General features: G+C 45.2%; 1 protein-coding gene across 1 annotated transcript in view; it reads left to right on the forward strand.

The window, feature by feature from the left end:
- The window catches only part of DCDC2 (doublecortin domain containing 2), a 145359-nt gene that overhangs the window by 105410 nt on the left and 12217 nt on the right, over window positions 1-27732 (forward strand). The window contains exon 8 of the mRNA XM_073224080.1: window positions 17562-17662. Within this exon, the coding sequence (XP_073080181.1) occupies window positions 17562-17662 (101 nt within the window). The remainder of the gene's footprint in view (window positions 1-17561; window positions 17663-27732) is intronic.

Raw genomic sequence — 27732 nt, forward strand, 5'->3', positions numbered from 1 at the left:
TGTAGATGATCAGATGATCAGATGTGTGCCTATGGACTAAGTATTAATCCAAGCTAGACAAGGGCAGCAAAACATCCACGGCTGCAGAAGATTTCCCTCAAAGCAGGGGGGGTGAGGTTCTGAGCCTCTCCTCTGTTGATCCCCAATTTCTCACCTGATGGCCCCCCTGTGACTGTGCCTGTCTTAGGTTGTTCCTCCCTTGAGGAATCTTACCCGTCTCTGGCTAACCAGTCATCTTCCAGGGCCATACAGGGAGATGTAAAGTTGGTAAGTGAGAGAGAAGCAATATTGTTTGAAAAGGTTAGCTTTTTACTTCTTTGATTGCTGTGTTCTTAGGGTAAATTCCTAGGAGTGGAATTCCTCAGTCAAATGGTAAGTTTGTTTTGAGTATTTTGATGAACCTTCATACTGCTTTCCATAATGCTTGAACTAATTTACATTCCCACCAGGGGATGTAGGAGGGTCCCCCTTTCTCCACAGCCTCTCCAACATTTGTTGTTCTTTGTCTTTTGAATGGCAGCCATCCTTACTGGTGTGAGGTGATACCTCATTGTAGTTTTAATTTGCATTTCTCTGATAATTAGCGATGTGGAGCATCTTTTCATGTGTCTGTTGGCCATCTGTATTTCCTTTTTGGAGAACTGTCTGTTCAGTTCCTCTGCCCATTTTTCAATTGGATTATTTGATTTTTGTTTATTGAGGCATGTGAGCTCTTTATATATTTTGGACACCAAGCCTTTATCGGATCTGTCATTTACAAATATATTCTCCCATACTGTAGGGTTCCTTTTTGTTCTATTGATGGTGTCCTTTGCTGTACAGAAGCTTTTCAGCTTAATGTAGTCCCGCTTGCTCATTTTTGCTGTTGTTTTCCTTGCCCGGGGAGATATGTTCAAGAAGAGGTCACTCATGTTTATGTCTAAGAGGTTTTTGCGTATGTTTTTTTCCAAGAGTTCAGTGGTTTCATGACTTACATTCAGGTCTTTGATCCATTTTCAATTTACTTTTGTGTATGGGGTTAGACAATGGTCCAGTTTCATTCTCCTACATGTAGCTGTCCAGTTTTGCCAGCACCATCTGTTGAAGAGACTGTCATTTTGCCATTGTATGTCCTTGGCTCCTTTATCAAATATTAATTGACCATATATGTTTGGGTTAATGTCTGTAGTCTCTAATCTGTTCCACTGGTCTGTGGCTCTGTTCTTGTGCCAGTACCAAATTGTCTTGATTACTATGGCTTTATAGTAGAGCTTGAAGTTGGGGAGTGAGATCCCCCCTACTTTATTCTTTCTCAGGATTGCTTTGGCTATTCAGGGTTTTTGGTGTTTCCATATGAATTTTTGAATTATTTGTTCCATTTCATTGAAGAATATTGCTGGTAATTTGATAGAGATTGCATGAAATCTGTATATTGCTTTGGGCAGGATGGCCATTTTGATGATATTGATTCTTCCTAGCCACGAGCATGGGATGAGTTTCCATTTGTTAGTGTCCCCTTTAATTTCTCTTAAGAGTGACTTGTAGTTTTCAGAGTATAGGTCATTCACTTCTTTGGTTAGATTTATTCCTAGGTATTTTATTCTTTTTGATGCAATTGTGAATGGAGTTGTTTTCCTGATTTCTCTTTCTATTGGTTCATTGTTAGTGTATAGGAAAGCCACAGATTTCTGTGTGTTAATTTTGTATCCTGCAACTTTGCTGTTTTCCGATATCAGTTCTAGTAGTTTTGGAGTGGAGTCTTTAGGGTTTTTTATGTACAATATCATATCATCTGCAAATAGTGACAGTTTAACTTCTTCTTTACCAATCTGGATTCCTTGTATTTCTTTGTTTTGTCTGATTGCCGTGGCTAGGACCTCCAGTACTATGTTAAATAGCCGTGGGGAGAGTGGACATCTTTGTCTAGTTCCCGATCTCAGAGGAAAAGCTTTCAGCTTTTCGCTGTTCACTATAATATTGGCTGTGGGTTTATGATATATGGCCTTTATTATGTTGAGGTACTTGCCCTCTATTCCCATTTTGCTGAGAGTTTTTATCATGAATGGATGTTGAATTTTGTCAAATGCTTTTTCAGCATCTATGGAGATGATCATGTGGGTTTTGTCTTTCTTTTTGTTGATGTGGTGGATGATGTTGATGGATTTTCGAATGTTGTACCATTTCGAATGGATGAATCCCACTTGGTCATGGTGTATGATCCTTTTGATGTACTTTTGAATTCGGTTTGCTAATATTTTATTAAGTATTTTTGCATCTACATTCATCAGGGATATTGGTCTGTAATTTTCTTTTTTGGTGGGGTCTTTGCCTGGGTTTGGTATTAGGGTGATGTTGGCTTCATAGAATGAGTTTGGGTGTATTCCCCCCTCTTTAATTTTTTGGAAAACTTTAAGGAGAATGGGTATTATGTCTTTTCTGTGTGTCTGATAAAATTCTGAGGTAAATCCGTCCAGCCCGGGTGCTTTGTTCTTGGGTAGTTTTTTGATTACCGGTTCAGTTTCTTTGCTCGTAATTGGTTTGTTTAAATTTTGTGTTTCTTCCTTGGTCAGTCTTGGAAGGTTGTATTTTTCTAGGAAGTTGTCCATTTCTTCTAGGTTTTCCAGCTTGTTGGCATATAGGTTTTCATAGTAGTCTTTAATAATTCTTTGTATTTCTGTGGATTCTGTCATGATTTTTCCATTTTCATTTCTGATTCTGTTGATTTGTGTTGATTCTCTTTTTCTCTTAATAAGGTTGGCTAGAGGCTTATCTATTCTGTTTATTTTCTCAAAGAACCAGCTCTTGGTTTTGTTGATTTTTGCTATTGTTTTATTCTTCTCAATTTTGTTTATTTCTTCTCTGATCTTTATTATGTCCCTCCTTCTGCTGACTTTAGGCCTCATTTGTTCTTCTTTTTCCAATTTCTATAATCATGATGTTAGACTATTCATTTGGGATTGTTCTTCCTTCATCAAGTGTGCCTGGATCGCTATATACTTTCCTCTTAGGACTGCTTTCGCTGCGTCCCGCAGAAGTTGGGGCTTTGTGTTGTTGTTGTCATTTGTTTCTATATATTCCTTGATCTCAATTTTAATTTGTTCATTGATCCATTGATTATTTAGGAGCATGTTGTTAAGCCTCCATGTGTTTGTGAGCTTTTTTGTTTTCTTTGTAGAATTTATTTCTACTTTTATACCTTTGTGGTCTGAAAAATTGGTTGGTAGAATTCCAATATTTTGGATTTTGCTGAGGCCATTTTTGTGGGCTAGTATGTGGTCTATTCTGGACAATGTCCCATGTGCACTTGAAAAGAATGTATATCCTGTTGCTTTTGGATATAGAGTTCTATAGATGTCTATTAGGTCCATCTGCTCTACTGTGTTGTTCAGTGCTTCCATGTCCTTACTTATTTTCTGCCCGGTGAATCTATCCTTCGGGGTGAGTGGTGTGTTGATGTCTCCTAAAATGAATGCATTGCAGTCTATTTCCTTCTTTAGTTCTGTTAGTATTTGTTTCACATATGCTGGTGCTCCTGTGTTGGGTGCATATATATTTAGAATGGTTATATCCTCTTGTTGGACTGAGCCCTTTATCATTATGTAGTGTCCTTCTTTATCTCTTGTTACTTTCTTTGTTTTGAAGTCTATTTTGTCTGATATTAGTACTGCAACCCCTGCTTTCTTCTCACTGTTGTTTCCCTGAAATATGTTTTTCCATCCCTTGACTTTTAGTCTGTACATGTCTTTGGGTTTGAGGTGAGTTTCTTGTAAGCAGCATATAGGTGGGTCTTGCTTTTTTATCCATTCTATTACTCTGTGTCTTTTGATTGGTGCATTCAGTCCATTTACATTTAGGGTGACTATTGAGAGATATGTACTTATTGCCATTGCAGGCTTTAGATTCGTGATTACCAAAGGTTCAAGGTTAGCCTCTTTAGTATCTTACTGCATGACTTAGCTCGCTTATTGAGCTGTTATATACACTGTCTGGAGATTCTTTTCTTCTCTCCCTTCTTATTCCTCCTCCTCCATTCTTCATATGTTGGGTGTTTTGTTCTGTGCTCTTTTTAGGGGTACTCCCATCTAGAGCAGTCCCTGTAGGATGCCCTGTAGAGGTAGTTTGTGGGAAGCAAATTCCCTCAGCTTTTGCTTGTCTGGGAATTGTTTAATCCTGCCATCATATTTAAATGATAGTTGTGCTGGATACAGTATCCTTGGTTCAAGGCCCTTCTGTTTCATTGCATTAAATATATCATGCCATTCTCTTCTGGCCTGTAGTGTTTCTGTCGAGACGTCTGATGTTAGCCTGATGGGTTTTCCTTTATAGGTGACCTTTTTTTCTCTAGCTGCCTTTAAAACTCTTTCCTTGTCCTTGATCTTTGCCATTTTAATTATTATGTGTCTTGGTGTTGTCCTCCTTGGATCCTTTCTGTTGGGGGTTCTGTGTATTTCCGTGGTCTGTTTGATTATTTCCTCCCCCAGTTTGGGGAAGTTTTCAGCAATTATTTCTTCCAAGATACTTTCCGTCCCTTTTCCTCTCTCTTCTTCTTCTGGTACCCCTATAATACGCATATTGTTCCTTTTGGATTGGTCACACAGTTCTCTTTATATTGTTTCATTCGTGGAGATCCTTTTATCTCTCTCTTTGTCAGCTTCTATGCATTCCTGTTCTCTGGTTTTAATTCCATCAATGGCCTCTTGCATCTTATCCATTCTGCTGATAAATTCTTCCAGAGTTTGTTTCATTTCTGTAATCTCCTTTCTGGCATCTGTGATCTCCCTCTGGACTGGACTTCATCCCATTTCTCTTGCATATTTCTCTGCATCTCTGTCAGCATGTTTATGATTTTTATTTTGAAATCTTTTTCAGGAAGACTGGTTAGGTCTGTCTCCTTCTCTGGTGTCTCTGTGATCTTGGTTTGCCTGTAATTTTGTCTTTGCATGGTGATAGAGATAGTTTGCAGAGCTGGTACGAGTGACAGCTGGAAGAACTTCCTTCTTGTTGGTTTGTGGCCTTCCTCTCCCAGGAGAATAGCAACCTCTAGTGGCTTGTGCTGGTAGCTGTGTGAAGACAGGGCTTCTGCTTCCTGCCCGGCTGCTATGGAGTTTTATCTCCACTGTTGCTGTGGGTGTGGCCTGGCTCGGGCTGCTGCTCCAAAGTGGTGGAGTCACGTTGGAGGGGGAACGCCCGGGAGGCTATTTATCTCAGTAAGGGGCCTCCGTGCTCCCTGCAGCCCAGGGGATTAGAGTGCTCAGAGATCCCCATATTCCCTACCTCTGGACTAAGTGTCCCGCCCTGCCCCTTTAAGACTTCCAAAAAGCACCCACCAAAACAAAACGTCCACACACACAAAAAAATGGCCACTCGTTTTTTTTTATTCTGCAGCGCCAGCCTCAGGCACCTGCTCACCAGTCTTGCTTCCCTGTTTCCCTAGTATTGGGGTCCCTGTATCTTTAAGACTTCCAAAAAGCGCTCGCCAAAACAAAACAAAACAAACAAAAATGGCCACTCATTTTTCTGTATTCTCTGGTGCCAGCCTCGGGCACCCCCTCACCGGTCTTGCTTCCCTGTTTCCCTAGTATTGGGGTTCCTATCCCTTTAAGACTTCCAAAAAGCGCTCGCCAAAAGAAAACAACAACAACCAAAAAAATGGTTGCTCGCTTTTTTTTTCTCCGGCGCTGCCCTCCAATACCCGCTTGCCGGTCTTGCTGCCCTCTTTCCCTAGTATTAGGGTCTCTGTCCCTTTAAGACTTTCAAAAAGCACTCGCCACTACAAAAGAACAACAAAAAAAAGAAAGAAAAAGAAAAAAAAAAAGGTGGCTGCTCGCGTGTCTTTTGTTCTCCAGCGCCGGTCTCCGATACCCGCTTGCCGGTCTTGTTGCCCTGTTTCCCTAGTTTTGGGGTCCCTGTCCCTTTAAGACTTCCAAAAAGCACTCACCACAACAAAACAACAGCAAGAAAAAAAAAAAAAGATGGCCCCTTACTTTTCTTTTGTCCTCCGGCGCCAGCCTCCAGTACCCCCTCACCATTTTTGCTGCCGTTTCCCTAGTATCCAGGGCCCCGGGCATGCACTGTGTCTGCGTTCTGGTCCGGATGGCTGGGGCTGTGTGCTCAGCAGTCCTGGGCTCCCTCCCCCTCTCGCTCAGACCTCTCTCCTCCCGCTGGGAACTGGGGGGGAGGGGCGCTCGGGACCCGCCGGGCCTGGGTGTGTATCTTACTCCCTTTGGGAGGCGCTGGGTTCTCGCAGGTGTGGATGTGGTCTGGATGTTGTCCTGTGTCCTCTGGTCTCTATTTTAGGAAGAGTTGTCTTTGTTATATTTTCATATATGTGGTTTTTGGAGGAGATTTCTGCTGCTCTACTCATGCTGCCATCTTGGCTCCGCTCCTTTAGTGGGGTCTCTTTTAACATTGAGCATTTGACATTCTATGCTTATTTGAATGTATTTTGGCACTAAATTGATATGTCATCACTTCATATCTGAATGTCTGTATATTGCTGATATATAGGTATATTTGTGATTACATAATCATCTTAAACTGGAGTTCAGTAGACTCATTTAAATGGATTTATCTAAGGCTATTTTAAATACAGTTTAAACATGATAGATACTGCAGAGAAAACTGTCTTAAACAAAAATTTGTTTTTATCTGCCATTTGTTGACAGTAGTTCCTTAAATTGTAGATGTTATGCATAGTCAGAGATACCGTAAATTAAATGTATGATAACTTCCTATTTCATGTTAAGATGGAAGATTAACCACCAATCAAAGCTAAGTTACATCTTTAGCAAGGCATCAACTCTGATAAAAATTTATCATCCTTTTTAAAAATGATGATGGTGCAGATAGAGACACCTGAGAAGCTAAGCACTGGAGCGCTCTCCTTTGTCCGAAGCAAACAGCAGTGTACTGATCTGTACCAATTCCATTGGAAATGTCCTCACTCAGATTTAATGGACAGCTTGGGCATATAACTGGTGCCAGTTAGACCGGCTGAAGAGCTGTCAGTGCCTTCACCAAGGCAATGGGCGTGGCTGGCCGCGCCTCCCACTGCACGGCACACCCAGTGAGGACAGCGCTTCCCAGGACTGCTGCCACCTGTCCAGGGCTGGGTTGGCTTAGCAAGCGGAGGTACTCACTCTGTATTTGGGGTAGTGGTGACAGTGTCAAGCGTGTTATTTTAAGGCATATTGTCACTCATAGCTGAAAGTGAATGTGGGAGTCTTAGATTCTCAAAGCTGTAATTTAGTAAGAGTGGGGATTAATAACCAACTTTTGAAGACACATTTGGGCCCTTTTTATTTTAATTTTTGAGCGAGGTATCTAATCCCTGAGGTATATGCTGTGTATATAATTTGGAAACAGATATTTAGAGAAGTATTCCAGTCTCAGGTTTACCGGCTGTAGGGAGATGCTGGCAGTTCGCAGCCCTGGCTTCCCTTTCGTGTTTGGGTTTTCAGGTTCCTTGCACGGATCCCCCGTCTTCTGAAGCTGGGAGTCTCACTGCTTTGTCCGAAGTGATTTTTGGTGACCCTGCTGGCAGTGCTCTGTCTAACTCAGGCACACGGGCTGCACGCACCTTGTTTTCTAGGATGGGTGCTGCCCCACAGGCCTCTCTCCTTCCCGCCCTGTCTCCGCTAGCCCTCTACTCCGTAGACAGATCACAGTACTGTAGCTCAGTTAGGTGTTTTAGCTAAGGGTCAAACTCCAGTGAATGTCAGTATAGCAAGAATGATTGCTTTTTGAGGAAATCAGCCTAGTTGCATTTCAGTGAGCAAGATGAAGATGATCTGTTTTGGTTTAACTTAGTCATGAGTGAATGGGAAGCATTTGAGTTCCTGTAAGAATGCTTGGATTTCATTAGACACGCTTGTGAATTGAGCACATGTTTAGTTAACAGCTTTATACTGCTGACATCTGTGGCAAGCCCGCTGGGAGGCCGGATGAGAAGAGTAGGATCCGGCTCCTCCAGACCTGGCTGCAGCCGTGGCCTCGGGCCTCCATGTGTACAGGGCCGTGGTCTCTCCCTCCTTTGTGTCTCTCACACCCACCCTGACCTGATCTGACTCTGGTGCTCTACTAGGATTCCCTCTCACCTAGTTGACCGGATCATCGGGTTACCAAAGCCGGAGGACACTTTTTAATACTGATGAGTCCTGTGTTGTCGATCTCGCCTGGGCTTCCTTGATAGCTCACTCTCTTATTTTTTCTTGTACCTTTTATTATTTCTTTTCAATCTTTGTAAGTTCTTTTTCTGCCCACCCCTTCAATGTTGTTACCTAGGATTCTGTCCCCAACCATCTTTATTCTAAATCAAGGTTCTTATTCAGACCCATGACTTTATTTCCAGCTGTATTCTGATGGTCCCCAAATCTACATCCTTATTCTCAAACTTTACCCTGATTAACAGATTTACATTTACTGTCACTTACTTGACATATACATCAAGATGTTAATGGGGAACTCAGCCTTTTATTAAGACCAGAACTCACCATCTCCTTTCCTACCACCTTTGTTGTCTTCTGTCCTTGTCTTGATAAACAGCACTACTGACCATTTAGACGGCCAGGCCATAAACCTCAGCGGGCCCTTCAGCTCTTTCATTCGCCTCCCCTCCTACACCCAGGCAGTCATCATGGAGTCCTGTGGGCGCAGCCTCCAAGGTCTCTGTGTCCCCTCCTGCCCACCCCACCGCCACTGCCTGCGTTCAGGACCCAGAGGTCAGCCCTGGGCCCACTGGCACATGCCGGATTTCCTGTCACATTTCTTTGATGTCCCCAGGAGACCAGCCTTTTATCACTTCAGCCTGACTCACATTCTAGGCTTTCCTTTCCATAGTCTCAACTAGGGTCCTCCGTCTGACCTGGTGTCTCTGGGGGGGCTGGAGTATCTCTGTATCTCCCCACACACACCCTGCCGTGAATTCCTGCCCCTTCCACCCAGGAAGTCCTCTTTCCAAGACACCCCTGCAGCCTCGTGCTCCCTGCTTCCTGCTTAATGGCCTTCGGTTACTCTTCACCTTCAGGATCAAGTTGAAATTCTTGGTTCTATCAGAGAAGGTTCTCTGACTCGTTCCCCTCCTCACCTGCCACAGTGCAGCCCTGGTCCCGCCAGTGGCTGGTCCTGGAGCCGAGCATGCAAGGTGCGCCCCAAGTCTTCGTAGACACTGATCCTCAAGTCAAGGATGCCCTCCCCCGGCTCCTGGGTGACTGACTCTGTCTTCTCCCAGAGGCCTTCCTGGACGGCACCTGCCTCTTTGCCCTCCCTGGTCTGCTCACTCCTGACGGCCTGTGCGTGAGCACTTGCTACACTGACGACTCTGCGCTGTTGATGGTTCCATTTAAGTCCCCAGTGAGCAACAAGCGTCTTGAGACCTTGCCTTGTCCATCTTTCTGTGGCTGATAACCAGCACATTCCTGCCTGTGAGGAGGCTCCGTAAATATTGGCATAATAAATTAAGGAACGAACAGAAATTTGCAGAATTTTAGAGCAAGTACTGTTATAGGCAAGTGCCCCATTCATTACCCTGATACATTTTTTAGAGTACAGAGGTAATTTAAGGATGCCTAGCTCTTTTATAAACTGGAATACACAAGGCCATTTGAGGGTAGATGGACCAGCCAGAATTAAGAACAGGAATCATGTGTTTTAGGCCACTTGTTAAGCAACTGCAAGCCCCTGGGTTGCAAAGAGGAGTAATTCAGTTATTCTGATAAACTGCAACAAACTTGCGGTGTAGTTTTTATAAGGTTTCAACATTAGAAATGAAGATGTAAAGCTATATATACTTGTTGGCTTAAGTAAGCCTACTCAGAGGTAGTTAATTATTCTTAGTCCAATGAATCATATCAAAATTTATATAGGTTATATAATAGTTAAGAGTCATGAATTCTACATATTATAAATATGTGCTTTATTCTTTGTACTCTGAATATTTCTGACGTTTGAAAATCTAAAACATCTGTACCTAAAAAGATTAAAATAGAAATGTAGGGATAAGAACAAAATTACCTGTGATCTGGGGAAATCAATGATAATAATCCTATTTTTGCTTTCTGTCTACACTTAGAAAATTTTGTTATACCTGTTTAAAGTCACAGGAAAGTAACCGTGGTGGTTAAGATGAAGTGCATGCAAAGCGTCAGCATCAGATTTAAACATGAGTTGCACAGCAGGTGATATTTAATACCCCGGAGTGGTAGTCAGGGAATACAAAAAACCAGGCGTTTTAAACTATAGTCATGGAAGGTCAGCTTATGTAAGTATATGGATGAAGTCACTTTCGTGTAATATCCCACACTGCCAAGAAAAATATCATTGTGATATTCTTGTTTCTGTAAAGAGTTTCCATCGAGCTCGTGGGACATAATGAATAAGGAGAACACAGGCGGTGAGGGGACACCGCAGTGAGTCAGACGCACTCGGAACGGCCGCTGTTCCTTGACCAGGTTTTTCTTTCTGATGTTGTGTACTTGAATCCAGAGGAGCAGTGTGAGGAGGCTCCCAAATGAGTGGTGACAAGGGCCAGAGGAGGGTGGCCAGTCCCTCTCACGGGCAGCGCCCCTGCCTGGGCACCCGGCTCCTGAGCCCTCCGTGCCGGGTGACCTTCATGAGGACCGCTTCCACGCGGTCCGCTTCCTGGGATGCTTTCTTTAAATTTCAGTGGCAGCAATCTATTAAGGTTATGTCTTAGAAATTTAGTATACTTCACATATGAATATAGTTCACATTCACATTAGCTGATGAAAATTATTTTTATCTCACCTTCTTGCTAACCTAATTTTAATTCTGCCTCTGGTAACTGATGTGACACACAAAGGGCCATGATTTTCCCTGTAAGTAGATGTATTTTTTTTCTTCTAAGCATGTTCTGGGCCAAAACTCTTTGTTTCCCACATTTTTCTCAGGACTGGGATTATTGAGCTGTACATTAATTTAAAAATTAACACACTTTTAATTTAACATTTTTATGGGGCAGTCTCAGCAGTAAATCATAGTAAAATGTGTATAGTCACATTACACTTTCTTGCTTACATACAGAGCTTCCACTTAATAGATGTCTACTATTTCCATAAAGTATTCAGAAGGAGGTATTATTCTGTTTTACTTCTTATTCATCCTGATAAATTTCAGTCAGTTTAAAAAACTGAACATTAAAATATGGTCTATAATACTATCTAAAAATAATTTTTAGTCTGATGACAAAGTATCCTTTAAACAAGTCTGTTGGGCTTCTGTACTGGTTATCATCAATTACATGAATGTGTCTTTCATTTTTTGGTAACTTTTCTCACCTAAGAACACTTAAGTGTCATAATGTCCCTGAACTGAAACGCCGATGAACCGGAACTGGGGGCGTGCCTTCACTTCTGCAGCAGTAGTTGCAGGAAGACTGAACAGGCACAAGCATTTGTGTCCCATTTCTGTCGGGGAAATAAACCCATATTTATTATGAACTGTGCAGTAATGATGTGACTTCTCTACCTCAGTGGCTCTGCTTTCACTTTTTAGGCAATAAAATTCACAAGAGGTAAATGAAAAATAATTGAGGAGCACTTTTATTTTTACAAGAGTGTTTTTTATTGCTTTACTATGCAGTGTACACTGAAATGTCTGTTCATGATTCAGAGAAAAAAAGACCACAGCTGGACTTGGGTGTAGTGTGCATCCAAGCATTGAATTTGATCCTGAGTGCAGCCATTGAATGGGAGCAGTATTGTGTGTCAAACTTATCCATGATCTTTAGTTAGTGAATGGCTTTGATTACAAAGGTTTGAGGATGGGGAAAGACTTTCAAAAATTCCGATCCTGTCCCTTCTGGTAGATGTGTGTGTGGCTGGGAGGGTGATGGTGGCGTCTGCACCTTGTGGTGGGGGTGGTGAGAAACAGAAGTAATCACAGAAGAGAAAGAAAAAGCAGCAACTCACAGGAGGTTTTCTGACCCTGCCTTGACGGCAGGAGGTGCAGTGGGTGTCTGAGCTGCCCCCTTGCCCAGTAGGCACCTGGCATGGTGCTGCCCTGGTGTTTCCTCCGGGCTACAGTGATTGCACACATGGTGTGTTCATTTCCTATTGCTGTCATAAGCCACCACAAACTTGGCAGTGTGAAACAGCACACGGATTCCTTATCGTGCGGTGCTGGAGGTCAGCGCCCCAGAAGGGTTTTCCCCAGGCTGTGATCCAGGTGTGGGCAGGACTTGGTTCCTCCTAGAGGCTGTACGGGGAAATTTTGTATTCTTGACTTTTCCCCATTTTTAGAAGTTGTCTACAGTTCCCTTGTTTGTGGTCCCCTCCATCCTCAAAGCCACAAAGCCCCGTCGCATCTTTCTGACTCTCTGACAGTGACCCTCCTGCCCATCATCATGGGCCTTTGTGATTCCGGTGCGTCCGTGTGAACGGTCCAGGGCAAGCTCCCCAGCTCAGAGCCGGCTGAGTGAGGACGTGGCAGTCTTTGGGGGGCTGTTATTTAGCTTACCACACAGAGCATACATTATTGATCCCTCTGTAGGTGGTACTCCATCTTCTTTTCCTTTAACTCCCTTTTCCCCCCTTCCTTGTCATCCAGGTGCTATGCTGGCAAGTGTGGCCAGATTGGGGCAGAAACCCTGTAGCAATACACAGAATTAACAGGCTGGGCTTACAGTTTTTAAACTGTGTGCTTCTCACATTCCGCCTCAGTGCAGCAGTGTTTCCAAGTGTGTAGTCTTCATTCTTTCAGCAAATACCTTCTGAGTGCCTGTGTGCTAAGCCCCGTTACATGCTGGGCCAGAGCCGGGAATAACGGGCATGCTGCCTGTTCCCCGGGAGCGCACACCTCGGCGGGGACCGACAGCACTAGCACGCTCGACGGCCGAGAAGAGCCCAGCTAGTAATAAATGCTAGGCAGAGAGTTAAAACGGCAATGAGTGACGACTGGGTGGCCGCTGGAATAGGGCTGAGGAAGGGTTTCCTGAGATCGGAATGACAAGGAGCAGCCAGTCATGCGGGAAGAGGGGAAAGAAAATGCCAGGCAGAAGGTAAAAGGTTCAAAGCCATAAGGTAGGAATAAGGTTCCTGTTGGAGAAACAGAGTGTAGCTAACGTTTAATGGGCAGAGGGAAAGTGGTATGAAATGTCGTCCAGGAGGGAGGCAAGTGCCAGATCCCATCTCTGTAAACGTGGTAAGGAACTTGGGCTCTGTGTACGATGGAAAAACATTGGAGAACTTCTAGAAGATTTTTGTAATCTTGCAAGATCACTTGGCTGTTGTGTGGAGGATGAATCACAAGACAGCAAGAGTAGAAGAGAGACACTAGTTTGTCAACTGCTGCAGCGGTCCACCCAGCAGATAATGGTGGTTGCACCAGGTTGATATGGAGATGGAAGTAATATTCACAGATTTGGAATATATTTAAAGGGAGATTGAATTGATGAAATAACAGTAGGATGGATATAGGGAGTGACAGCAAGATGCAAATAGGATAAATGTCAGATATAGGAACTGAGTGCCTGAAATGGGGTCACAGAGGACGAGCAGTTCAGGGTGGGCCTCAGCAGCTCTGTGTTGACCTCGTTAAGGGAAAAACGCCGGTTAGACGTCCAGGGCTAGACGTCAGGTCAGGCATCTGGGGATGTGAGGTCATAGGTCAGAGAGTCATTGGCCTGTCGGCAGTAGTCAAGCCATGAACTTTATGAGATTATCTAAAAGGAGTGTGTAAATAGGGAAGTAGACCCACGACAGACTTAGAAGCTGACCAGAGGAGGAGGGGTAGGCTGAGGAGACCGAGAAGCAGCTGGTGACACTGCTGAGGCCAGGAGGGGAAGGGGAGGAAGGGGGAGAGGGAGGGGGATGGAGGAGAAATCTCACCTGTGTTAATTGATGAGAGAAGGTGAGACACAAAGATGGCCATTACGGTCGATCACTTTGACAAGAGCAGCCCTTGCAAGGTGCTCCAGAAGTTGGATCAGAAACTGGGGGCAGGAACGTGAGGGGAGGCCAGGGCCGGTGACTCGGGTCAGCTGAGTACTAGGTGCTCTGACCCACAGGGATCCTAGATGAGGCATCATCCCATTGTCCCCCCTTTTCCCCTAAGAGCCTGCTTTTCCTACCGTTAGAAGAAAAGTTTGTTTTTATGTGAGGTACAGGCATTCTGTTGTTATGCTTACCACATACAATTCATTTTAGAGGAATCTTAAGTGCTAAGATTCAAGTAAGAAATAATTTCATGAGCAGTAAGTAGAAGAAATCGTGAATGTGTGCAAGACAAGTCACTGGCATCAAGAGCCCACAGATGGGCGGCCTGTGGCAAAGAGGGCCACTCTCCTGGTGACTTTGGATTAGGACTAGATTCTTGCTTTTATGACAATCCTGAGTGACACCAAAACTACTTCTGTGCCCCCTTGGAGGCCAAATCGCCTCCCGAGGTGGCAGCTGTCCTTAATGTGTTGTGGCTGATGTCAGGTTTCTATAGCAATAACTACACATCCATTGCACATAACAATTGCCATTATGATCTAAATTCACCAATTTACTGTGCAAGTTTAAATTAGCAAAAATAATAAAGAGCAAGTGGTAAGGTTTTGAAGTGCTTGAATGTTACCCTTGAAGAAAAACTTTATATTTTTGCAAATTTCTTGTGGCATCTATTTTTACAAGGGGGTGTTTGAAATTTTTAATGCTTTCTCTTGGCCTTCTTCCAATGAATGCCTTTAGTTGCTTTTTACTATTGCACCAAGAGGGGACTTCTTGTGCTGTTACTCAAATTCTTTTCCATTGTAGCTCAGGCTTGTGGACAATTCTTTGGCGTTAAGTACTTCTAATTTTCTGGTTTTAAGGCCTGCTTCGAACTGTCACATTAATATTCACACACTTCGAACATTCACATTGGCTTTGATTGGAGTAAATCCACATACAAATTCCGTCACAGACATTTGGTGTTTGTGTAATGCTTTGTATATTCATTTCCACAGACGTCGCAGGAGCCGCGGCGAGGCTGACAAGGCGCGCGTGCGCGGTCGGGGCCTGGAGGGCTCTGCGCCCCGGCGGCAGGGGGCGGGGCTGGGGCCGGAAGTCGCTTCTAGGGGCCCGGGCGCGAGCGCGGTGCGTGCGCTGGGGAGGCGGCGAGCAGGGCTGTGCGCTCGGAGGTGATGTTTATGGACTGAATGGGGTTTGAACCGCGCATGGGTCTCCCGCAGGCAGCCACACGGGGGCGGCGGCGAGAGCCGCGGGCGGGCGCGAGGGCGTCGGCCTGAGACCCGGGCCGGCCCCGCGGGGCGGCTGCGCGCCCCACGAAGCGAGAAGGAAGCGTGGCAAGGCGGGGGTGAGGACTGTGCCTGGAGTTTGAAAGACCAGCGCGTTGAGGCCGGGGTGTGGGATGGCTCCTCCCTGGGGTGCTGACTGCGCAGAGGGCAGGACCCGGGACGGGGAGGAACGGACGGGGCGGCAGGGGGCGCGTCCCGTGAAGCGGCCCGGGGTTCCCGCGAGTCAGCCGTGGGGAAGCCAGGATGTCAGGGCTCGGGGGAAGTTTGGGGGAAGAATGCAATACCGGCGGAGTGTGAGAAAGTAGGTTTGCAGGGGGCGTGCGGCAGCAAGAGCCCCAGCACGTGAGAAGAGTTCAGCCAGCAACGTTGTGTCCTGCATTTCGGTCAGCTCGCTACTTGCCGTGTGCGGTGCCCCACGCTTCCTCGAGGAAGCAGACACGGTCTGCACGTGGGAAGAGAAAGCGCCCGTGTCTCCGTGATCTTCCCGCAAGACTGTGCCTCTGAAGAGCAACCATTTCACTGACTTTTATACAGTAGGTCTTGATGCGCATTTACCGATCCGTCAAATACATGCAACCTTACCTATTTACTTGAAAACTCCTGTTTTGCATTATTCAGTGTTGTCCATTAATTACGTTAATATGGTACCACCATACGTGACAACTTTCGTGTTCAGATAACATTTAATGATATGGGAAATGCTCATGATATGATTTTAAAGTAAAAAGGTGTTTTTAAATTATATGTACAATAAGGTCCCAGTTTTATGAATGGGGGCACGATTTACTAGAAAACTCTAGTGGATGAAAAAATTGCTCTGGATTGCCGAAGCACACACGAGCTGAGGGAAGGAAAGAATCATTGGTGAAAAGGCTTTGTTGGATGGTAGGGAAAACCAGTCTGGGATTAAATGATTGCTGTAGATGATCCTCAAAATGAATTAATCCATGTGGATTAATCTAGCATGTATAATCAGCTTTGAGGATAGCTCTGTTGTCCCTGCTTTTTAAAAAGGAGAGTAGAGAAGCCAATATCCAGTGAAGTTACAGAAAGATAATTAAACGGGAGAATGGTTTCTCGGGGGAAACAGGAAGGGTTTGAGCTTGGGCGTGTCTCCTGCCTCCTCCCCTCCTGCCCGTGTCACCTGGCTGTACTGTGAGCTTCCACGGCACCCCAGCCTCACCACAGAGCCCCCTCAGGGCCCTCCCTGGGGTGTGTGTGTGTGTGTCTACTCTTGGTCTGTGCACAGCCTGGAGGAACAGTCTGCCCCTGGTTCATGCTTACCAGAGGGCCACACAGGCTCACACTGCGTCTTACATATAATTGGTCCTCAGTGAACATAAAAATGTATTTTACATTTAATTAAGAATGACTTCATACCTTTAACAATATGGAGTATTATTGTGTGTTAAATAACTGCTTTGGAAAACAAGTTTCCATTAGAGAAATAGAGGGGGTTTTAAGACAAAACATAAAAGCATTATTTTCTAGGCTGCAGGAGTAATCAAATAGTGTAATAGATTTCCAGAGGAGGAGGTGAAATCTCCATCCCTAGAGACCCTGAAAAATTGCAGGGGAAGCATCTGTGAGAATGACTGAAGCACTAAGCCTGTCTTGGGGCAAGTGGGCAGAATGACAAATGGTTCTGTGCCTCCTCGATTACTTGGCCCCGAGAAGACAGAGGGGAGCATGAAACAACTTCAAATATGGAAAACAGTTATTACTGCTTTCTATAGGACAGCTAGTCCAAGGAGCTTAATTAAAACCCTTAGAGATTTAGGTTACATTTTATAGTTAAAGCGTTTTAAGAGACAGGTTGTACAGTCCTCTGGAAATCTGCAGAATCAAAGGTTGATTTGTGTGAGAAGTGGGGTCAGTTCTATGAATCTGTTGCAGTGAAAATGTCTTTTATATTACTCTGAATAGAGAGGAGATTATTCCGATACATTATACTCGTGTATAGCATTCTCTTGGGAAAGTAGTATATTAGGGCGCCAGGCATCATCCCATTTCATGGGTTGTTGGGGAGAACAGAAGCAGGGTATGAAACCCTCCCCATCTAATTACCTGTGTAGGGTGTTACTGAGTTGGTAGCCAAGGGTGAGGAAGTCTGGGCTCAGCTTTGCTCTGCTGGGTCTGCCTGGTTCTGGTCACTGAACTTTTCTCCAGAGAAAATGGAAAGAACTGTTGGGCAGGGACTACAAATATCCTATCAATACAAAGGGTACCAGAATTCCTACAGAACAGTAATCTTTGTTAGGTCTTTGATTGTAATTTCAATATTCAGCCACACGATGTCACAATTGGATTTTGATTTTCATAGTGTATTTGTCTCAAATACTAGATGAAGGCATTTTCAAAGCCGGAACAGAGAGATCTGAAACGCGGGGGGCAGCAGAAGTCCAAGAAGATGAGGATACTCAAGTTGAGGTTCCAGTTGATCAGGTAACCTCCTTGCCTCTAAAACTACTAATACTATTTTCTTGCGGGTTTTGTGTTATCTGCTCCTGTGCACATGTTTGGTTAAACACTCTCAGGTGCCGTGTGGCTCAGTGACCTTCAAAACGAACCCCTTAACTTCTCCCTAGTAGTCGTGCAATGAATTGCCTTTGAGCTTAATTATGGAAATGGTATATTGTTAATGGCAGCCTTGAGGAACAAGGTGGATTGTGATAAGGTGTGAAATACAAAGAAGGAGAAAGTTTGTGCAAAAAGAGCATTAAGTTGCATTTTTATAGAAAAAAGCTGTCCCATTTTGAAAAGCAGGTTTTTTTTTTTTAATGTCATGATACTTTCTCCTTTAGGGCCCTTGAAATTGTTGTGGTTGATATTTGATTTTCATAAAAGAATTGCTTATATAAATGCGACTCAAATGTATGCTGTGTGTGAGTTGATTTTCTTTTTAGGCCAATGGAACACTGTACTTCTAGGGTGTGTGTGTGTGTGCACGCACACCCTGCGCTTATGGAGGGAACCAATGAGTGTTACTTCTTGCTGGTGAGGCAAGGAATAAAAGTTAGTTTGGTTCTTTCAATACAATTCAGCCAGATCTCTTACAATTCTAAGTAGATGATTGGCGTTTAGGTGAGGGCAGGGAAGGCATAATCCCAGGCCCGAGGGAGTGAGGGGGTCACTAGGAATCACCACCGTCCTCTGACTGTGCCGTGATATTTCCATTTCAGAAAGAAAATTTCACAATTCCGCAAATTCGTAGATGACCCTTCTCAGTTGCATTTGCCCTAAGTGTGCCCGTGAGGCTGCTGCTTGACTATTCCACTGGCATTTTCTGTAAGCATCGCCTTCCTGATGAAAAGCCTAATGTGTTAAAAATCACAGTTCAGAAATCCAAGTTACTATGCAGGTTTAGCTACAACTAATAATTTTTCATAAACTCCTATTAGTTTTCATAAACTATTTTTTTTCCTGAGGTTAGGGGGAATTTTAAGTCTTCTGTGAAGCCATAATTACTCTTTTTTGTCTTAAAATATAATATTTAATCATTGTATACAACCAAGACTAATTTATATTCCCAAGCCAAAATCCCAGATCAAGAGAAAAACCATAGCATTATTATCAAAAGAGAAATCTCTCTGATAATCACTTAACAAATTTTGAGATCTGTGATAAATATTTCTTTACGTGTAAGTTTGATGATCCCAAGGAGAGGGAGCTGGGCTCTGGTAACAGGTGAACAGTCTTGGATAAATGTCTGTAGAGCGTGATTTCTTATTTGACAGGAGAGTGAGGGCTAGCTTATACTTAGGAGACACTATACTTAAACAGACTGGTAAGCTGGGCAGTATCAATGAATTGATGTCAGTTTGAAGGAAATAAAGCCAGGTAACAAAAGGTCAGCATTCCTTTCTTCTTTGATGCTGTTAGTAACACAGTTAGGATTGACTAGCTCATGTGGGAGGTATGAGATGCTGGCGAGGTCAGATGTCAGAGTCATTTTCTCTATGGCTTGGTGACCTTTTGCTCCATTACCTAGGCAGCCATGTTATAAATATTGTGAAAAACCAAGCAGGAGTGTGGGGAGACCACTGTGAGCTCCATCGGAGGAGGGCACGGCCCTAAGGGTGTGGCCTGATGGCAATCTTCACAAAGCAACAGACACTGCTGAGTTCCTGCTGAGGGCCAGGTGCTGTACGAGGCGCTCTTATCTCATATAATTGTGACAAACTTGTAAGTAGGTCTTACTGCCCCACTTCACATATAGAGAGAAGGTGGGCTCATATAGGTGGAATTATTTGCCCAGGGCTGTACCATTAAGTGGAGGAGTTGGGACTTGAAGCCACGTCTGTCTTACTTCAAAGCACAGGAGTGATCTGGGGGAAGAGCAGTAAATCCCTCCCCCCCCCCCCCCCCACGAAAAGCCCAGCCAGTTATTAACCCAAGGAAGGAAAACAATCCTGCATAAGAACAGAAGCATGGTCACCATGTCCTGTTCGGCTCGGCTGTAACTGATGCTTAAGTACACTCCCTTCAGGCCATCCCTAGTTAGCTTCTTTGGACTGGTTTCCCAAACATCTAACAGTCATGTAATTTCAGTCAAAGGGCCACTAAGAAGGGTGTGTGTGTATGTGTGTGTTTGTGTGTGTGTGTGTATAAATATCATGTGCAGATTGGCCAAGTGATTTGTCTGTACCTGAAAAGCAGATCAAGTTTTAAGGGTGAATGGAGGCTTCTTTGGGAGACAGTGCTTCATGGGTCTCTTGAGCTTCTCCCCATCTTGTGAGCAGAGGCGCCGAGGGCCTTTGTTCTGGGCCGTCTTTTCAAGGATGTCTGTACAGTGAACCGCTTTGAAAGACCAATAGTGTCTTCCTCTGGGATAGTCATTCTCAGCTGTGACATTGTTTTTGGATTTTGCCTCTAAGGGGATATTTGTTAATTTCTGGGGCATTTTTGATTGTTGAAACTGAGGGGTTGCTACTGGCATCTAGTGGGTAGTGGCCAGGGTTGCCGCTGCGCACCTTGTAATACACATGACAAAAAGTCATCCATTTCAGAATGTCAGTAGTGATGAGGCTGAGAAACCCTGGTGTGGAGCAAAGGCCAGATATGTTTATTTTCCTCTATACTACAAAGAAAGTCTTCCTATGGTACGAAGGTCAGGCAGGTTTAGTATTTGTTACAAAACATGTAGTGCCATTGAGTTGTGTATGTACTTAAAACTAGTTAAAATGGTGAGTTTTATGTTAGGTGTCTTTTGCCACAATGAACATATTTGGGGCAAGAAGATTCGGCTTCCCTAAGCTCAGTGTTCCTCTCTCTCCTTCAGTGGAAGCCACCGTGTGTTTCACCCGGCTCTGTGCAAAAGAGGCCTCGCGGAGTGGGTGCGAATGCTGGTATTCCGCCTGCTGTACTGCTGGGAGCAGTGTAGTCCTTTGCTTCTGACCCAGTTGTCTCATGTCTTCTGCCAGCGTCCATGGACCTGTGGCAGGCTAATGGGTCAGCTTGTAAGTAGGGTAAATTTTCAGTCCTTCTGTAGCCTTGATAGCCTCTATTTGTTTCATCTAGCATTCTGTTTGCATGTTCCAGTGTGTGTACTGGGGGCATTGTATACAATCCCAGCTGAGACATGTCTGAGCCCTGGGCCAACGTCCAGGCTCCTCTCCTCATTTTTCAGAATCAAGTTAACGATCCTGGATCTAGTACTGTTTCCAAATGCATGTGAAACTGAAGGGTGTCGCATTCCTTTACGGGGGAGGGTGGAGGGCAAATATCCTTTCTCAGAGGAAAGTTTAGATCTAAATTAAGTGCTCTTTTAAAATTAATTTTTTTTTGCATGCACATTTCAGATACTCTGGTTTCCCATAAATAGTAGAGCAAGTGACTGATCAGCCAGTACGTGGTTACAGCCTGGCACTGGTGACTCAGGTGTCAGTATACCCTGTTCATATAGTGATGCTTTTCCCAGCCAGGGAGGCGGAAGGAGGTGAGCCTCATGCATGGCTGTTGAGGGAACGACCTCCAGTAAGTGACGGTCAGGCAGGAGAACCCACCACCTTAGATACACAGGCAGATAAATGGCTGTATAAAAGAAGCAAATGAGCAATTATACATTTTGATTTTGTTCCATTTGAGAGAAGAAAGAAGATGGGGATGGTAACTTTAAAGTGGTTTTGAGTTGTTTTATAGCTTTTACCATCCATCTGAAATTGATTTTGAGTATTAAAATGGTGAGAATTGCAAGGTGGTTTTATGATAAGTCATTTTATTAAATAACATTAAAGCTAGAATCATGAGCAATGGAGTAGTAAAAGCTTTTTTTTATTTGGAAGTTGTGATATAGATACACTTTTTAAGAGAATAAGCCTCCTATATTTGCCAAGAACAGAGCAGGGATCTTGGGAGTCTGTCTGCTTCTTTTAAAGACTCTAAGCCAGTCCACCCATCGTTAGTCACACCTGTGCCCCTTCTTCCAGAGACAGACGGTGCCTCCAACCCTCCAACCCTTCATAGGTTTTCAGCAGCCAGAGGTTTGCTTCTCAGCCTCACCTCCCTGTGGGTGCAAATTTTAGTTTCCTCAGTTCTGCTGTTACAGGCCCCACTGGCTTTGCTGTTTGCCAAATTTTGTGACTGTCATTTCCTTTGCCAGCTTCTGTCCCTTACAGGTCATCACTTTTCAAATTGCCTTTTCTGACAATTTAGAATGATATCAGAAGAGGGCTAAGGAAAAAACACATTTATCCAATCTGCTATGTTTAAGCAGAAGTTACTTTCACCATAATTCACTACAGGGAAAATAAACTCTTTGTAGAATCTGTACTCAGGATGACAGACTGGAAGCCTGTGACCAAATCTCCTGTGAGAGAATCTTCCTTGGCTGACATGGAGCTTACAGCATTGAGACCTTTTCAGTACACCAGGTACTCTTCAGTTCACCACAGGCCGCACCACTCCCTGTTCTCCAACACCCGTCCTGAATTGCACTGCGCATTATGCCATTTGCCCAGCCCCTGGGGATTTGAGCTTGTGATTATTGGTCTACACATACAGAACATAATACCATTAAAAAGAAATCTGCAGCCTAGAGGCTATGACCAGCAGTGATGACAGAAATCCAAATATGCCCGTTGACATGCTTCAGTCCTGCACCCCTGACTGGACATTGTTCACTCCCCCTGCTTCTTGAGAATCGGTGGGCACTTACACTCCTCTTGGGAAGGCAGGCTACATGGAAGGCTGTATAATTGCTTTTTCACTGGTGATAAAATACACAGAAAGATAAAGGAGGCTGCTTTCACTGACCAGATCCCTTGATCTACTTCAATGAAATGTATTTATTAAAATAATAATTACAAAATGTTTAGAATGAAAAAGGAAGCTGGACACCTCAAGGAAGGGAGGTGGGGAGACGAGGAGTTTTGATTGTCCTGCAGACGGCATCGTGTCCTATCTGTGCAGAGGGCCACACTCGGCCTTCCTTGTAGAATTATGTACAGATAGTATTTCCGCCATTGTTTATTTTCAAGTCATGTTCTCTTAGTGAATCATATTCACGTTTGGAACTGTAAGCATCGCACGCAGCCAGAAGAGTCGGGATGAGGATGAGCTGGATCTTAATTTCCCTGTGGGTTGTCAACAAAGCTTTTTTTGACATCATGTTTATAGAGTTGTGTGTAATTGGTAGAAATGGTGTTAAACGTTAGAATGTAACCCTCAGGGAATTCTGATGTAAGTGCAAGACAATCAGCCTTATTTCTAAAGTGAGAAAACTGAACGGGGACTGTTTTCCTAGTGGCTCCTGATGCCCATGCTGTCTGTGCTTCAGGGGAGCGTATCTCCTCCTGGGCATTGCAGGCCCTTGTGGTGCCTACGGGCCTGGGGCCGGCCTGCAGGAGGGGCTCGGCCAGCGCTTCACTCTGTGCGTGTCCTTCCGAGGCCACTTCTGTGAATAAACCACCCTTTTTTTGTGGATCATTGTGAGCAGGGGTTGGGGTCCTGCCGTGGGGGCTCTGCCCCAGGCGGGGGTCATGCTTGTCCTGCCCAGATGTGCTCCCATTTCTAATTTTTGGTGCCACTTTACCGTAAAACGTATGATGTGAGTTTAAAGTGTAAGTCATTTGAGCGACCCCACCTTGTCTGTGAGAATACCTTCTGAGTAATTGATGCTTTTGGTATTTTGTGGATTTTTTTCCATAGGATTTCAAATTTAAACCTTCTTTTCTCCCAGCACTCAAGAATCCCGAGTTAACCTCATAACTGCATGCAGATTCTCTAGAAAACCTGACTGGTTGTGGTTTCCCCTGAGCTGGCCCCACTAGGACTGAGCCGGCAATAATAACTACCAGACTTTTTCTGTCTTGCCTTACAATTTGACCATTTTTTTCAGAACGTCTGTTAAATAGTAAGATACACATACAGGCAAATGCAGGCTAAAGGCACTTGAAATACCAACACTGGTGTCATGTTAAGGAGAAAATGTGGTGTGACTTTTCTGATAGCAGCAAATATTAAGAGCAATTCCTTATGACAATGCACTTTTTAAAAAGGAAAAGTCTTGACTTTCTTATAAAATCATATATATTTAAGGGCACATAGTATCTGCAGTTGTACACGTATGTGCAATATGTCTGTTAACCTAGCTGTGAGCAGGCTATTCCTGATGTCAGAGAGGCTGTGAGGCTGGGCTCCTGTGGGTGACATAACAGTAATTATCACCATCCTATTATGTATGTCCGTTTAGTGAGCACACAGGGTTGGGTATGATGAGTACCCTTTTGGACTGCACTGAAACATAAGACTTGTGCTTTTTACAGAATATAGTAACACACCGTTACTCATAGGCATGAACTGGTCCTGAAATTTCAAGATGGATGTACTCTTTGGGGGAACACTTTCTGCCTGAAAACTGATTCTCTTAAAATTTTAGTTACAAATCAACTAAAATTTGACATAATAAATGTCAGAGAAGACTTTAAATAGGTAAAAACAGCTTCCTGATTTATTGCTTTTACAATGATTTCCTTTTTCATAACATGACTCTTAATGAAGAGTGACAGGGTCATGTAATTACAATAAACCGTGTAGGACTGTCTTTATGGATAAATATCATTCTATCAATGGTGAATCCAACTTTCTCCCAGCTTTCAATAAAATTGATATTTTAAAGATAAAAATACAATCTTCATTTAAACAGGCAGTATTTCAAGCTCTTATTTCACTTAAAAATTTTAACGAAGCATGCTTTTTTTGAAGTGGTGTGTTTATGGCCATGTCGTGTCTCAGGGGCTCAGAGCCTCCCCATGTCAAGGTCGCCTGGGGCCCAGCAGTGTCAGCACTGGTCGGAGAAGCAGAGGCTTGGAAACACTGGCTCGGAACCGGCGTTTAGCAAGTTCCCGCCAGGATGGAGAAGCACCGGCTTAGGAGACCCTCGACCAGAAGTAACTATTCTACAGCAAGTTGACTTTGGGGTGGTGCTCTATACATTATCTTGGGGAAGTAGTTTTTACAACCTGGTGGTCATAAAAGGGCTCACATCCCTCCGTCACTATCTGTGGGGTTTGGGACTTTACCTCACTATGCCTGTTTTTTTATCTGCAAATTGGTATAACAGTATTCCCTTGAGGAATGACTGAGCAGTCGGAGAGACCCAGCCAGCAGGGATGTGTCCTCGCCGTCCGTGCCTCCCTGAAGGGACATGGTACGCTGGCTTTTACCTGCGGGAGGCACATCTGGTTCGGTTCAAGACAACAATGTGCTGTGCCATGGTCGGTGCAGGAATGGACACAGAGGTGAATAAGATAAGACAGAGCCCTTGTGGAGCTGCAGAGGGCCTGCAGGGGGCCGAGGCTGGCCCGTCCCCATCACTCTGTGCTCATCCATGCCACTCCAGAGCGTGTACCTGATGGTGACTCGGGTTGCCGGCCCACGGAAGTAGGGATGGCCGCACACTGGTCGGACGGGCACTGTGAGGGCGCAGATGAGTGGGGACAGTTGCCGAGCGAGCCAGGAAGGCCTCCGGAGGAGGTGGGCCTGCCGCAGGCAGCAGGAGCCTCCTGGGCAGTGGTGGAAGGAGCAGACGGAGTCCAGGGGGCAGTGGGGGCAGGCGGGCTGTTCCCAGCGCTTCAGCAGAGCGTCACCTGCCCTGGACCCCCAGCACCGGTGTTTGGCCAGCCTCTGCCCCTTATGAGGAGCCCGACTCCCTGATGTGTGCTGAAGGGCTTTTTCAGGAAATAGGTGGAGGGGAGGCGGGGGAGAGGAGTGCGTATGAATATGAATGTGTGGCTGGAGAAGGGGTGAGGTGTAGGACTTGGTGAGGTCGCCCCTCCACTCAGCTGTGAAAGCGAACTACCATGACCTCGGGGGCCTACACAGCAGCTCGGGAGGCTGGAAGTGAGATCGAGGTGTCCTGTGTTGGTTTCTGCTGAGACTTTCTTAAGCTTGACTCCTTCCCATGTCATCACACAGTTTTGCTCCATGCATGCCTGTGTCCTCACCTCTTCTGGTGAGGATATCAGTCATGGTGGAGTAGGGCCAGCCCAAGGTCCTCGTTTTAACTCAGTTACCTTTTCGAAAGGCCCTGTCTCCAAACATAGTCACTTTGTGAGGTGCTGGGAATTCGGACTTCAATATAGACGTTTTGAAGGGACACAATTCAGAGCAAGACAGTGCTGAGATGGAGTTCATCTCTCATTTGATGCTGCCTAATAGATCAAAAGGACAATACTAGTATAACAGTCAGCTTTAAAGTCTCCTTGAAGTCTGTTAGACAGGTGATCAGTCCTGAGCAGAGAGGGGAGGAGCAGAGACAGGGACCCCAGCTCAGCCCCGCTGGCCCCTCTGCCCCAGTCCATCAGTCTCGTAATAGGTGGGGCTTATCTGGTGCCTGGTAATCTTGGTGAACTACCAGGACTGTTGTCCTTCAGTTGGAACCTTCGTTTGTTAGTTTCAAGTGTTTTGCCTGTATAAATAACCTGTGGCAGGTCGGTGGGTGTTCCTCAGGCCCAGGGCCCCACTCTCCACTCTGCACCTTCCGCTTGGGGTAGGAAATGAGGAAACACCCGTGGAAGTGCGTTGAGAGGCCTGATGTGCTGCCTACGTGTCAGTCATTTCCAGTGCTGACTGGCCACCGCCGACGTCCCAGGCGAAGGCAGAGATGAGCATTACTGAGCACATGTGCTGTCTCTGGCCACACATTTATAATACTTTTAAGAGTGGATAGCACTTCAGAAACAAGGAGAAACTGTTGGGTGGTAAATGTGTTGTGAAAAAATGTGTGCCAGGGAGTTGAGAAGCAAGAAATCAATTCGACTAAGAGCAAAGGTAATGAGTTTATGTAAATCACCCCCGACTCTCTCTGCAGACAGGAAGCTGAACAGCAGCCCGCGTTGGAACTGTGCTAACCAATAAGGGAGGCCCCTTTAGGTGGCCCCCTAGAATACAATTTCCCTAGTGCGACCTCTCAACTCCATCCACTCTGTGCAGACAAACTGGAGCATAGGCGTGTGCAGCTTGTCCCATGTGTGCACGCGGTCTGACTCGGTCCTCACTGCTGTCCTGCGAGGCCGCCCCTGTCACCTGGTTCTAGGGGGGACTCAGTCCCTGCCCTGAAGCTGCAGCATCTGTGGCCCCCAGACCCAGCTGCCTGCCTGCAGACAGGCCGTGTCTGGGACCCCCAGGGGCCCTCCTCAGGTATGCACAGCCTCTTGGGATCGGGGAGTGCGGCCTGTGCAGGGAGCAGAGGTGAGTCCGCGGGGGCTCTGCTTCCCTCCAGCACAGCAGGGACAGTGTGCTGACCTGGGAGGTTTCTCTCCTTTTCCACCTTCCTTGCCCCCCTCAAAGTGAATTTTCTGTCTCCCTCTTACCTCTTCCTTTGGTGTCCTGCCCCTTACTCCCTGCGGTGTTTGCTTTTTGCCATGTACATTGTTAGACTTCCTCAGGAACTTGGAAGTTTCTGGGAGGTGGGATGAAGCACAGGCTCTGTGGTGCCCTTCTCTCTGTGGCCAAGCCTGGTGTCTGACTGTGACTGTGGCCGTATAGCTGGGCCGTCAGCCTGGTCCCCCTAGGAGGGTGGAGGCTGAGAGCTTCTTGGGGATTTTGAGGAGATTAAATAGCTGTAAAGGTTGTGTTTTGTTATTTTGTGTGTGCGTGTGGAAGTGGGAATACATTATTAATATGTGGCTCTCTGATAAGTATTTTTCTAGCACTCTTTTAATCCTAAGTAAGCTGCACGTCTTTGAACTATTTGCTAGCTCATTCATTCAGTGCCACCACTGACCTCCTGCAAGAACCAGAAGATGTCCCGTGCAGGGAAACTTTCCATGCCTGAGACAAGGAAGGCGGCTGCCAAGAGCCAGACTGCAGAGTGCAGCAGGCAGGTGGCCAGATGCTAGTCTCTCGGCTCGGCATGCCTTCTGTGGCCATCTTAGCAGACAGGGAGAGGTGGCCCACAGCTCTGCTCTGTGTTCAGGCTCCTGGCATTGAGCTTCTTTCAAAAATTGAAGTAAGATTCTCCGAGCATAAAACTAACCATTAACCAGTCTTTGAATATACATTCCGTGACGTGC

Source organism: Manis javanica, chromosome 16, assembly GCF_040802235.1.
Source record: "Manis javanica isolate MJ-LG chromosome 16, MJ_LKY, whole genome shotgun sequence".
NCBI lineage: Eukaryota > Metazoa > Chordata > Mammalia > Pholidota > Manidae > Manis > Manis javanica.